The sequence below is a fragment of the Pungitius pungitius genome, chromosome 16 (genome assembly GCF_949316345.1).
Source record: "Pungitius pungitius chromosome 16, fPunPun2.1, whole genome shotgun sequence".
In the NCBI taxonomy this organism is placed as follows: domain Eukaryota; kingdom Metazoa; phylum Chordata; class Actinopteri; order Perciformes; family Gasterosteidae; genus Pungitius; species Pungitius pungitius.
In genome coordinates this window covers 11,332,588-11,346,994 of record NC_084915.1, presented here as the reverse complement: position 1 = coordinate 11,346,994, position 14,407 = coordinate 11,332,588, and the positions used below count along the sequence as shown (strand labels likewise).

The following is a 14,407-nucleotide window of genomic DNA, read 5'->3' as shown; positions in this document are numbered from 1 at the left end:
CTTACCATCATCCATGTCTTCCAGGATATTGACTTTGGTGGTGGGGTAGTGCATTCCCAGACGGCCCCCGACAGGCAGCGACAGAGTGACGTTGAAGCTCTCCTCTCCCTCGTAGAGAGAGTCGTCGATAATCACCACGCGACAGTGCTTCTCCCGTTCACCCTTGTCAAAGCGAAGGACGCTGACATGCTCCTCCAGACGGGAGATGTAGTCCGAGTAAGACAGGACGGTGGTGGGAATCGTCCCTGTGGCAGAACCTTTGAAGGGACATGCATAAAGAGAGGTTTTCTCGAGTTAAAACCTTTGGTGTAGCGTTAATTGAGCTAATTTGCGTGTGCAATACCGTTTTTTTTTCTTCTCCAAATGTATTTCATGGGATTTCACTTTGAAAGGAGTACATACAGGCTAAAATCTGTACATCTTCAAACACTGTCACACCTCACCAGCTGCAGATAAGTAATTGCAGTAATTTGAATTCTAACAAAGAGAGTGGTCCTGCAACTTTCATGGGGCCGACTAACAGCTAATTTACACGCAGTACTGACGGGTTTAAGCAACTTTCTATTTGTGAGAATGCAGAAACGAGTAAACTCTAGTATGTTCGATGTGTTTTAAACACATTTCACCAGCACTGTCAAATGGAGGAAAAAAGGCCCCTGACACTCCACCATAGAAAAGGGAACATTATCATCACGACAAAATATAATGGGGAAGAACATTTCTGATGTAACAGTAAAGACGATTGTACTTTCTGCTTCTATACCTTTCTATACCTTTAACACTTTCATTATCTATTTAAATATTGGATCTGTCAAGAAAACGTCCATCGAGGCACACGGCAGGCAGTTGAGATCCAATGAGAGTGATAAAAGGGGCTCGTCTGTACCCTGCTGCGTGTAGCAGACCACCATGAGCTCCTGGCCGATGTCTCCACTGCGGTGCACCGGGATGAAAAGCTCCCCGACATCTTCCTCCACTGTGTGGCTCTGCTCGGGGAAGAACACAGTTGACTCTGGAGGAGAGAAAGAGTGGAGGAAGTCAGAAGAAAAAATATGATATGTATAACAATCTGCCAAAATTCACAGTACATTAGCCCTTCGAGGGCTGATACAGGCTTTTGTTCTGCCTCTGAATTAGTGAGCAGCAGCTGAAATTTCCTTTTCCAGATCTATTGAAGTGGTAGTCCTGCAGAGTGCTTATTCATATTCAAAAATAACTCCCCATGACAGCTTTTGGTTTGACGCCACCAGAGGTACTCTTCAAAGAGACCCCTTTGGAAGTTTTTTCCTCACCGCCTGGTGTGTCACAGACAACAGCACACGCAAGCCTCTCAGTCCATCCCACAGAGGGGGGGGCGGCTGTGGGGTTTTGACACATCAACTCCTTTACACGCCGAGGGGTCAGCATCTAATTCTATCTCTATTATTTTTCTCTTGTTCTCCACTGCTCTCTCTCTCTCTCTTTGTGACTGAGAGAGAGAGACTTAGAGCCATTGAAAGGATCATCTATCAAAGCAAAGAACTTACTGGCATTATAAAAACAATAAATACTGGAGCATCTTTTCCACAGACGCACCGGGACCAATAAAAACAACAAGCAGAGTGGAATGAGCTTCAGCTCGTCCCAGATCTTCTCGTGCCCCCCCGCCCCCCACCCCACAAACCCTCGTCGCTGTGAGTGTGTGAATGAGAGAGTGAATGAATGATGGCAGCTTCAAGACACTGGTTTGCTCGCATAACACAAACTAGCATTGATCTGGAGTTTGAGTAAAAAGCAAAAAAATAGCAGAGAAGATGACTCTCTTTGGATGATGTCATCAACATAAGACAATCTTAAGCACTGCGGACAGTCTTCTTTCGGTAACTCTCCGTAAAGCGGTCTCTCTCTCTCTGTGCTCTCAATCTTCTCCTCACTCCTTAATTTCTCATTTCTATCGTTGCCGACAATCTGTCACTCCCCAGGGGGTAAAGGGACACACAGCAGGGGATTATCTTCCTGTCTTCACCTATTACACACAAACACACACACACGCGCACCGCTTTACCTGAGTCTTATTCTCTCTCCTCACAGTTTTTTCACATTTCACCTGACAGTTTGCTGTTCGAGTGCATCTAGATGACACCAAAGGGTCATAGAAGCCAACATTTCAGCCAAGTGGGTCAAGATCCCACTCGAACAGCAATTCTGAAAAAAAACACGCTTTTACAGAAAAATGTTTCCACCTGATCTTGCTATAGTCGTGCCAAAATCTTGAATGTAATAATCTGTTTGGTTTTCCTTTCTACGCCTAGAACTTCTCCATTATTAATAATTTCATGAATATTCTATGGATGCAGGGATATGTCCTTTGTTTCTACTGTCTGACTGTTGTTTTGTGCATTTTACTTTACCAGTTTTCCAAAACATGCCCACCAGCTAAATGCCTAAAAATGCATATGTGAATGTAAAACCAAACACACTCCCGACCTACAACTGATCAGTATGTATGTAAACACTGAACAACAGCAAGACACTGTTCGGAGCAGCAGCGAGCTCTCAATGCAGTCCCTCACTTCGAGGGTCTCATATTAGTCAGGAGATTGTAAATCCTAACTGAGACAAAGCTCTCTTCCACGAGGATGTGCTTGGCTACAGCTGGCCTTGCAATCTCAAAACTAAAGAAGAAAAAAAATGAAAAAGCAGATTCCCTTCATCCATTCAACGTTTAGTGGATCGACCTTGGTGTGGAATGCAGCGAAGTACCAGTTCTACTGACATATGACGACTGCTGTCTGGAGTAAGCAAGAAGGTTATGTGGCAAGATGCTTGTAATACTTGCAGCAAAAAGTCACACAGCAGGCTGCCACCTTCATCTGCAGTCTGCGCTGCACCTCGATTATAAATGATGAAAATCCCACAGTTTCACAGGAGTGACCCTATAGGCTATCGCACACTAATAACAATAATGTTTTGTCTGCTGCAGCACTGGAAGTGGGTGGACCAGAGACAGCTGCACTAGAGGAAAAGCCCACCCCTTAATCAAAGTGGCAACAGGCAGATACAGTTGGGTGGTGAAGGAGATGCATTCTTACAACTAAAACAAAAACAAAACCACTAAAGATTCTCGGGCACAGAGGCGGCTGTTAGAACAAATTCAGCTTCATTTTGAAACGTGTTTGCTCCAAGCTCAGCGATCCTCCCCCCCTACTCTAAGCCGCCCGGGCTGACACATTGCGGAGGAGGCGGGGACTCTCGAGCTAACCAGAAGACCAGAAAAGGGCAGTTTTCATCATTAGAGAACCGAGCTTGAGAACAGCTAATGCCACAGGCCTAGCTGGAGCTTCACTGGTCCATTAGAGGACAGAGGGGCACATCTCTGTCACATTAGACAATCCCCGGAGTGACAGAAAACAAACCTTAGACCACCCGCCACACGCCACATAATTAACCCACAGGGGAGGATAGATTGAGGAGGAGGAATGCAAGAGGAGAGAGACAGAGAGAGAGAGAGAGAAGGATAGCGACATAGTGAAAGGGAGGGAACAAGAAGACAAATGAGAGAGAGAATGAAGACAGCAGCTGTTGGGCAACACTATAATGGAAGCCCCACTGTTTCCATCTTTGTTTGCAAATCTATAATTACTTAAAAGTTGGACTGAGGGGAGACATGCAAAAAGGGGCTGTCTGTAAGAAGCTGCAGAAGAGTGGATCTGACTTTGATGAAGCAGAGTTGCCAGTTTGTTTTCACAAAGAGCGCACATGGCAGCTCACAAACAAGTTAGGTGAAAAAGAGACGGACCGAGGCTTGTGTGTCTGTGTGGGTGTGGATGAGACGCTTTTCTGACTTAACCATAAGGGTTTGACCAGAGTTAACCATTGCTGAACAGCAACATGAAATCTGGCTGCCAACCATTGGTTTGGCACGACGGCGAAGAGAAAAATAAATACGCTCTAAACTGACAACAAATCCCCACTGGTTGTCATGGTCCTCCTCATTCCCTGGGGATCCGACGTATTCTCTATTTCTAAAGCAGCATGTTGCCAATTCTTCAAGGTGTTTGCGCCAAGTTGACTGATGCTTCACAGAAATGAATGTGGTATATGGAGGCTTTTTTTTTTCATTCCTTAGAAACAAGAACACTTGAGTGGTGGTTGGGATTTTGTGTGGGTTGCGTAATGACTGTTGTATTGGTTTGTTGGTGAGGAAAAAAAACATTTCTACAAATACAGGTGAAAGGGGAAAAATTTGAATATCGTGCAAAAGTTCATTTATTTCAGTAATTCAACTTAAAAGGTGAAACTAATATATTATATAGACTCATTACAAGCAAAGACAGATATTTCAAGCCTATATTTGATATAATTCTGGATGATTATTGGCATACAGCTTATGAAAACCCCAAATTCAAAATCTCAGAAATCTTTTTGCAGTGTGGGCAGGTGCCAAGTCCTGCTGGAAAATGAAGTCAACATCTTCATAAAGCTTGTCTGCTGAAGGAAGCATGAAGTGCTCTAAAATGTCTTGGTAGACGGTTAAGTTGAACTCCTGAAATAAATGAACTTTTGCACGATATTCAAATTTTTCGAGTTTCACCTGTACTGCAGAATTTCAGTGGCGAAGTTCCAGTTATATTCTAATTAAGGATATTACATGAAATAAAGATACTCAACCTGACTAGAAACATGCATTTAGGGAAAATACAGATTTAATCAATATTGTTTTTTATCTGATACAATTATTTATATTCTTTCAAAGTTCCAAATATGAATCCCATAGACAAACTGGGCTTTTTAATTATAGAGGGAAGTTGCCGACTCTTAATAGTCCGCGCTCAGTAGCTAGAAAGCGCCACTGCCAGGGTAGAAAAACGTCCATCGCCCTGGGAATATCGGAGGTGTTGAGCCTAAAGCGACATATGATGTGTGCCGAGTGCAGAATATAAGGACTGACCATCACTCGGATCCAGGATCTCAACTGTTGCTGCAGCGGGGAACTCCATCACCCCCATCACCGGCTCCAATAGCAAAATCTGGAAGGTCTCTGCCCGCTCGTACTTCCCGTCGGTCAGTATCCGAACCCGCCACGTGGCTCTGGACTGTCCCGGGTTGAACTGGACCTGCCTCTGCGACTTGCCCTTGAAGTCCTTATCCTTAATCGCACTACCATCCTGGGTGCCAATGCCTGAAGTGAAAGAGAAAGAGATAGGAGGTAAAAAAAGAGAAGAAGAGGAGGTCAGATAAAAAAAAATTAAAAAAAACGACCATTATAAAGGTGACAGGAGGGAGTGGAACAGATGAAAAAACAGATCTGATATTCACACCCTTTTAATGTTGTTCAGAGAGTGGTGTGAGAAAAGACGGTGCTATTTCTCTTCACTGATCACTCACTGAGCGTCGGGAACGTGTGAAATGAGTTTGTGACTGAAGCGTTTAAATAAGAATCTTCCACCTCGCTGAGATGGATCATCTACCGCAATCTTTTCCCCAGGGTTTGGTAATCATGCAGGTCTGTCTTTCTTTTTCTCTTCAAACGTCTTTTATTTCATTTATTATAGGCGGTTTAATTTGAATCCACTTCACAACAATCCATCTGATGTTCATGCTCATTAATACACCTTGTTCAACCTCGCAGAGATTACTGGAACTACTGGGTTTCACATCAAAAGCTCATCGAGGAAACCAAGGGGCCATAAGCCACTCAATAATTGTTATTTACGGTCGGAAATAGGCTGTTCATACTCCTCTGTCAACATCCATGGAGCCTCATGAGAACAAGGGGAGCCGAGCTATGGCATGTTGACGCATGTGCCTCTAGATGAAAAAAATGGATGTTTTTCATTTTTTGACAAATAAAAAGGAAGGCAACAAACACATGCAGATGAGACTGCATCATACACACAGCGAGTTCTGTGTGCATTGTATGCAGAATTTAAGGTAAAAACCATCAGGAGTAAACGCTTTTTCACAATCATACTAATTCACATTTCTGTTACTGTGATTACTTCCTGATTATATATGATTATATGATACAATAGGATATCATTATATGTATTCACAAACTCCCAACAAAACTGTTAAAAATGTGACCCAAAAACCTCAAGATTGTTATGTATGGAAGTAAATCTGTGTCATCGGGTATTGAAAGAAAAAGGTGATTGAATTTCTAGCACTGAATATTTATGCATTGAAATTATGTATCTGAATGTTTTTCACATTTAAATATTCAGCCGCAAAAAAAAATCATGGTTACAATATTCAGCCCAAAAAATTCAGCCGCAAAAACACCATCATCCGGGACACTAAGGAAGAGCAATCGATTCTAGATTCAACATCAGGAGCGTGCGTCAAACAAAAGGAGCGCAATTTACACAGATTTACTTCCATAGTTATGGATGGTTTGTCGTGTTAAGCCGCGCTGCTATCGTTTTTTTTCTCAACCTAAAGTGATCACAACAGAAAACTGCAATGAAATGAAGCGCAAGCCCACATCTTACCTGATCTTCACACGGGGACGACGAGGCATTGTTATCCCTCAGATTGCTTTGTTTTTATAGAATTGTCTCAGCAGGAAAATCTAATGATGCAGCTGTGGCTCATCGCGGTTTCACTAATGCAACGCGAGAAATGGACTCCTCCAGGGGCTTTTGAAAGTATTTCTGGGATATCGAAGACATGACTTGGTTAGTTCAATCCCATTAACTCAAGACTCAGTGATTCCTGGTTGCTCTGCTTGTTCTGGGTCATGTTTGCTAAGGTTCATCCAAAAGTATGAACTGACAATTTGTTCAAGAATTAGATGCATTTGGGATCAGAACTGATTATATTTTACATTATGGCTAAATTAATAGTAGACTAAAAATGCTGCGCATGGCATGATTTTTAACCCATGTCCTGTTTCTCACCTAATTAAAATAAATGTGACTTTTTTTATTTAAAGTGGGTTAAGCCCCTTCAAAAAGTGATCGTCTCCAACCATTCCAATAACTTAAATATTCAGATTCATCATTCCTTTTCTGTGATTGTTAATGTCGTTAATGTCGACAACGGCATTCATTTGTTTACTACAGAGTGCAGAATTATAACCACCACAAGTGTGTGTGGTTCATGTGTGGTCGCCAAATTGCCTTGTGCGGCAACCAATGCAACAAACAACAAAGACTGATCTATAGAAAGCTGACTCAAAAATGTGTCCCCAGAGCAGTTTGATTATTAGGAATCACATTTTTCTCATCTTTCTATCTTGAAGATTAATTGCTCCACAACAAACACACACACACACCCACACGCACACAGGCACACACACACACAGACTTGCTTGTAATTGAGAGGCAGTGTTGATCTCGAACAGACTCCCCGTAGGGAAGAGATGAGCATTGCCTAAGGTCGCACTTCCTCAGAGCTGCAGTCGTCTGTTGTGTCACAATAACAAACAAAACAGAAGTAGCTCACAAACACTAATCACAATAAACTTTTGCTCTGCATTGAGTGTGTTTCGCTTCGAAAACAGAGACCTTCAAGCTACCATGAAGCCCGGTTCACAATCATTCAATCATCTCTTTAAAGAAAAAAGGATCAAAATGAAAAAGTGTTAAAGTGTTAAAGCAGTCAGGTTTAGAAAGAGAAAAGAAATGGAAGAATGATAATTCAATTTCATCATGTTTCTATATGGGGTTCCTCAATATTACTTATAAAGTAAGGAAGATAGGAAGAAAAGAAGAGAGGACGGAACTGTAAAGCAAAGAAGTTCAGAAGTTAAGATGAGGACTTTGAGGGTGGCGGTTTCTTTAATAGGAACAGAGCGAGGAAACGGAGGCAAAGATGGAGGGAACCAGATCGCTGCACTGAGTAATTGATAAAAAGGAAGAAAATAAGGATGTGGAAAGATGGATCAAGAAGAAACAGGGAATATGCGCTGCGCTGGAGAAGAAGGTACAAGAGGAATGACAAAGGGAGGAGTAGGTTGAGGAAGACTATAAGACAGCCTCTGGAATACAGCGCTACGGGGAGGAAGAAGAGACATGAGGTCTATAATGAGGAAAAGCAGGTCAGAAGCAAAAGGACACTTTTAGGTTAGATTATTAGAAGGCTCGTTCTGCCCGAGCTCCGCCTCGCGGGGTGTGGGGGGGTGGGGGGGGGATCTTTGATCCTTGACCTCACCTCTGCTTTCCTCCTCCACCGATCCTCTCCACCTGCGCGGCCTGTAGTGACGGAGCATCTGCGGCGGCGTTTGTCAGCTAACACTTGCAGCCGCAGCAATCTCCTGACAGCATCTGTGTCTGTGCGGCCCGGGTTCGTGCTAATTGAGCGCATTCCCAACTGCGCGTGCCAGCAGGCCATGTGTGGCTTTTGATTTGATTTTTTACTTTGCATGGCTGTTTTGGCACTGATTATTGTGGGTTATTCATAACTACTGTATATTGGCTGAACTGACTTGTTGCTCTCTTTAGAGCTGAAACAAAATGAAAAATGCAACTGACTAATGAATAGCTAAAAAGGCCATTCAATTTTATATGTTTCTTATATTTGCAATTTTAATACATTTGGATTTCAGACTGCTGGTTGGACAAAACAACAAACAGCTAAATTATGTCGACCTGAGCTCTGGGAAATTGATATTCTATTTTGTGACATTTCATGAACCAATTGTGACACAAAGAGTTCTAATAAGGAAACCAAAGAAGTTTTCATGGGCAAAACTGTGTTTTTAACTGGCTAAATCTGTTTTTCACTACTGGAGAGTAGATTGGAGACAGAAAATCCTCAACACTAGTGGCAAGGTGAAGATGGCAGCAGTTTGTGGCTTTGCAAGGCTTCAACCGAGCACGACAGCAAGTCCGCGCTGAGTCATCAAATGACAAGATGTGTGATTGTTCCTCTTTCCACAAATTTGAATTTGAGAAAATTTGAGAAAAAAAAGTTTCTGTGCTTTTCATCTTAAAAACTTAAATAAAGAGTTATTATTTAGTTATAATTATTATGATTATTATTTTATTACAACTTGAGTACAGCCAGTTTTTCTTTGTGTTTTCTGTGACAATCCATGATATAAAAGGTGAATTGGGGCAACTTAAGAAGAGGGCAGTCAAGCGCCTCCTTCACGGAAGCTGCACAATTATGCACTGAGGCGGGCAGAAAACTAAAAAGTCATTAAAGCACTCTTTCAAACACATGAAAGTTAATAATCAAAGAGGAACACAAGCAGAGCGTAGACAACACTGACTTAATGAGATATTTACTGTGCATCGACACAAACTACAGCCAAATAATTACTTCAATTGAAACCAAACATCTATCAAAAGTATATTTAGTGTGGTGGTACTGTATTTATTGTATTGATTGGTGTTCCTGCTATTTGGTCCACCTCAAGTATGTCACCACTGTGTTATCGGTTCACTCGCTCCATTCTTCTGTTCACCAGTCCAGCAAATTGAAATCTATGAAAGTTATTAGGCTTCGATCACTTTCTGTTTCACATTTTGTGCCCTCGGCGAGACCATATTTCATCATCAGCACCAAACTGATCAACTCTGGGTATACAGACACACAAATACACGCAGCATGTATTTGAAACACTAAATTCAGGTGCGGTGTGGGGAGGTGCTGTGGAGCAAAATATTCCTTTGCTTTAATCTTCCCTCAAGTGAAGCACTTATGCATGAAAATGCCTCAGCTCAACAACACATGTCGGTCAAGAAGGAAATAACATTGATGCATTTTAGCACCACGTCTACATAACACGCATGTTTTTTCCTTCAAGGGGATGGCTTCAGAGCAAATAAGTTTGTGTGTGTGTGTGTGTGTGTGTGTGTGTGTGTTGTGAGAGATAACCAGGTGCTAACACACAAACTGTGCAAAGAGATGACGTAGAATGAAAGCTTTCATGTGTGCCAAAGAGATACACTCAAAACCTTCCCAAGAGCAATCGCACACACACACACACACACACACACACACGTAAACCAGCACATACACAGGTATATAAGTATTAAAACTTACATAAACCGCTACACTAGGATGCTAACACCTGACCTGGCGATTAAAAGGGATCAGAGTGATGATGAGAAGTGGGAGAGAGTAAAAGCTGCTTACAGCTGATGCTTCTCGGGGACAGAGCGAGCTGCAGCGCGACAGAGTCGGGGATAAGAGGAGCATTCGGGGACAAACTCATCCTCATCCTTTTAACCTTCAAATCCACGCAAACACTCAAACGCGCCTGGCTGTTGTTTTTGACATTAAATCACCTCCATCTGCTGGTCAAAAAACGTATTTAAAATAGGGCTGGCATTGATCTATGTGTAGCTGGCTTGGTGTGAGACCATTTACTTTGTACAGTGACGGTGAGTGGTGCCGATAACACCTTCTTTGCTTTTAAGTCTGCTCAATCTTCTTCTTCTTCTCAAAATCTTGTAAAATGTCTCCTTTATTGTACAGCCCAATACAGCTAAAAGGCAAAGACAAGCTATGCCAAAAGCAGAAGGAAAACCAGCACAGATTACTGAAAAGCTGGAATGGAATAATAAATAATAAATAAGTCTGATTTAGAAATTTTAGTGTATTGAGCATCTTTCACAAGGTCAATAGTTCACGGATGCCTCATGTCTAATGCATGGTTCGACTTGACACAACTTGACTCAAATCCCTTTTGGCATCATTTTTATTTTCCACTGCAGATCGTACACACTTAGTGTTTGAAGGATTCTCAGCTAAACTCTGTAGCAAAACTGCAGTGGATCACCTTCAACGTGACACTCATTTAACCCTTTCATCGGCAACCAAAAAGAGGAACGTCTGCAATTTGTCCCCCATTACGTGGCGTCGTTTAGGGGCTATTTAGCTATTTATTGGAACCTGAGTGGAGTGAATAAAAGTGTGTCCACTATTGAACAAATTAAAAGTGACATTCCTTTCAGACCAGTCAATGATCTGCAGTATTTGCCTCAGACTGAGGCATTGGCCTGCCACGCCTCACCTCTATTGTCATGAATTGGGCGACACACTGCAAGACGCAGTTGTAAGGTCCAACAACTAGCTGGTGTTTATGAGAGAAAATTAAATAAAACTACTACTTCAAAATAACACTGGAAATCGTGTCACTAATGATGTCATTGAGGATACTTCATGTTATTGATATTACTTCATCAATTACTTGATCTAACTTCCGTATTCTTTTATATTCTATATATTTATACTCCCCAGGGTTTAAGTGTATCCACCTGCTCTAAGCATTGTATTTTTAGTACTTTTTGACACAATATTTTCAGCGCACCTTTTCCATTCCTCTCAGTCTGTACACGATGCGGTGGACGGATTCACAGACTGACCGAAAGTCTCATCACGCATATCACGTCGTCTTGGATTGGGGCATGAGAGAGTGAGAGGGACAGAAAGACAAACAGACAAACAGACTGACCGATGAAAGACGTCTCTCCCAGGTAGCCTCTCCGCCTGAGCACCACCTCCAGGAACGTGTCCTCCTCGTCCACCACGTAGTAATCCTTCTCCAGGGAGATCCAGGCCCAGTCCAAGCGGAACAGCTGTCCCTTCAGCTCGTTCCCACCTGGACAAAATACATACACACGTGAAGACATTTTGTTTCTGTTTGGTTAAATTAGTTTCTTCCTTAATAACCCTACGTAAGTGGGAACGTCTCTGGTGGGACTGTATGTCTGCGCTCATTTAACTACCAAATGCCAAGTTCAAAATTACACTGGGGCAATTACTGTAGAACTGTAACGAGGAAGAAATGTTTTAATTATTTTCTATGTTCCCTCCAAATGTGCCCAACACATCTGCTGCTGAATATTTACAGAAAATGAAAAAGCACCACACAAAACTCTACCTTTCTATATCGGGCCGTCAATCTTTCCATCTGCTCTCTCTCATTAAATTCAAACTTCCTTTGAGGAACAGCATTTTCTTTCTCGCTCGCGCACATCATCCAGAGAATGAGACGTATGTCAAGCTAATCAGTGTTGCAAGCGGCCATGTCAGTGCTGGGCTAATAGAGCGCCTCCATAGCTGCCACCTCAACAAGCAGACAGGAACAATGTGGCTTTGTGCGGCTAATTAAGCCACCGGTAGGTGTAAAGGAATGAGCCCTGCAATAATGAAAGGAAATAATGAGGTAGCGTTGTAAAACCTGAATAAGGATAATTTCCCCCTTTTTTTCTGCTTTTGTATAGTGGTAAACAATGATTAAGCATGCATAGCGCTTCTGTAAGTTCTAAACTAAATTTCAGAATATATGTTCTTTCGCTGGATGAGGGGAATGCAGAGCTGGAGGACTGTTTGCTTAAATATACTTAGTTCAATTGAGGATAATTGAAAAGCTGTTTGCTGTCCACAAGCCATATATGCTTCTGGAGAGGTAGAACAGGTAAAAGCGCACACAGGAAAGCACTTCACCTTCATCATTTGAGTGGTCATAAATGGCAGAAAGGAAGCATAGCGGTACGATAAAGGTGGTGATGTTCATGCACTGACACAAAGAATTTCCCTATCCTGATAAATAAAATATCATAAAAGTGTGGAGATGACACCCTCCGTCTCGACAAATACGCAGCTCTCTGTTCCAATAAAGCTCTCTGGTGTTATGCTGGCATGGTGCTAAAATGCAGCAGAGGTGAAAACTTTAACACTTTTTGGCTTGACAGACATAGCTACAACATACCGAGGTGAGGAGACAGCTAATACAATCAGAGCTCATGAGACCTCCAAAAAACATGGAGGCCAAGTTTGTGCTCCTCTCATTGGTTGAAATTACAAAAACTCACACAGAGACTTGAAAACACAGGCATTACTTTTCAATCCCAACTTGACTGCAACCTTCACTTTCATCCCAGCTTCCAGCATAAGCTGCTTGAGATATTAGCGTGTCTCTGTTTGTGCGTGCGCGTTGGTGTGCAGACCGGTCCTTCAGTGTGACCTCTCACTAAAGGAGCCGGGCAAAGACAATAAGCGTCTGAGTGCGAGGGCTTCACAGTGGCTCATTCCTGCAGCCTGTTGGAAGGATAAAACACCTCTCACATGTGCTGACCATACAAAAAAAGCAGCTTTGAAATCATCTTCAATAGAGCTAAATTCACTTTACAGCCTCTTTCAAAGGCTTTCCAAAAGAAAACTCAACACAACACACTAGTGTTTTTTTTTAGAACCAATTAGGGATCATGGTTTCTGCAGAGCAAGCTTCTAGGATCGGGACATTAAGAAATCTGCCGTTCGATGCTTGTCTGAAATGTGGGAACATCTTTATAGCTTATTGACTGATGGCTATGTGTTTCTTTTCTAATCATAAAGGGTTCGATTCCAAAGGAGGCCACGTGTTCAGCACTGCAAGGGAACATGTGCTCAAGGTCGTCTTAATTCTCTCACTTGAGGGTAAAAAAACTCCACTCCATGAATCCACGTATGCTTCCCGCCCAACAGCAAACAGTGGTGGGCAGGTAGGGCACCCGTTATGAAAGTGACTATTGGTTTGTTCCTCCGGTTGGATGAAGAGAAGAAATCTGACGGAGAAACTAGAGTGAACAACCGAAATGAAACACTAGAGAGCAAATGCGGATCATTTCCAGTTAAATACTCTTTTCGTACAAAGAGTGTCAGTGCAAGCTCTTCTCCCACAGTAACCCACACCTCCCATTTCTCATCAAAATCATCTTTCAAAACATATACAGACCCTTGACCCAGTGTTTCCCCTACTGTTGAATAAGGGGGGAAGAAAGTGAGGAATTTTAAATAAATATTTTTTTTTTCAAATTGTGCGAACGGCAGTTCCGTCCCGACACGTGCACGCGTACAAGCACGTGCACACGCGCACGCTCGCGAAGACTACATCTACCGGGCATGAGGTCACCTCTCTTTGTGCTGCACTGATGCAGGAGTGTAATTGCACAGTCAAAGCCACGTCATTTAAAATACCAAGGTCCCCACCGGATACTTACTCACAGTCAATCTTTTTTGCTTCAAATAAATGTGATTACGACCGTAGCTTCAGTCTTAGAAAGTCAAGGCTTTGTCTCTCCTTGCGTTTGAGTGTTTTTTGTCATTGTGTGAGTCTGTGCGAGACTCGACATCCAAAACCAAAGGGTGTGTTTCACAGAAAAGCCGTGGCGTCTGCTGCTCAATACATTCATTCTGCTGCCGGCGGCGTGGCCGATTACATCTCCATCTGCCTCCTGTGCACCAGAGTCCCCATCTCCCACCACAACTGGAAACCAACAAACTCAGTGATCTCTTCAACCAGGGAAAACTTTTGAGGAACACAGTAATAGGAAGTAGTCGCAAAACCTGCTATTTATTCCGTTGGCAGAGATTTTCTTTTTGACAAAGTATGTAGCATGAGACACTTTGCAACACCCTGTCTGCTAAAATAGACTACCAGTAATACTTTTGTTGTGATAGGAGTCCACACGCCATCCCTCTGACAGGA

At 42.5% G+C, this 14,407-nt stretch overlaps 1 protein-coding gene across 1 annotated transcript in view; it reads right to left on the bottom strand.

The window, feature by feature from the left end:
- The window catches only part of frem2a (FRAS1 related extracellular matrix 2a), a 45,555-nt gene that overhangs the window by 17,848 nt on the left and 13,300 nt on the right, over positions 1–14,407 (bottom strand). The window contains exons 3-6 of the mRNA XM_037468416.2: positions 11,390–11,536; positions 4,931–5,161; positions 887–1,012; positions 6–257 (exon numbers count right to left, since the gene is read on the bottom strand). Of these exons, the coding sequence (XP_037324313.2) occupies positions 6–257; positions 887–1,012; positions 4,931–5,161; positions 11,390–11,536 (756 nt within the window). The remainder of the gene's footprint in view (positions 1–5; positions 258–886; positions 1,013–4,930; positions 5,162–11,389; positions 11,537–14,407) is intronic.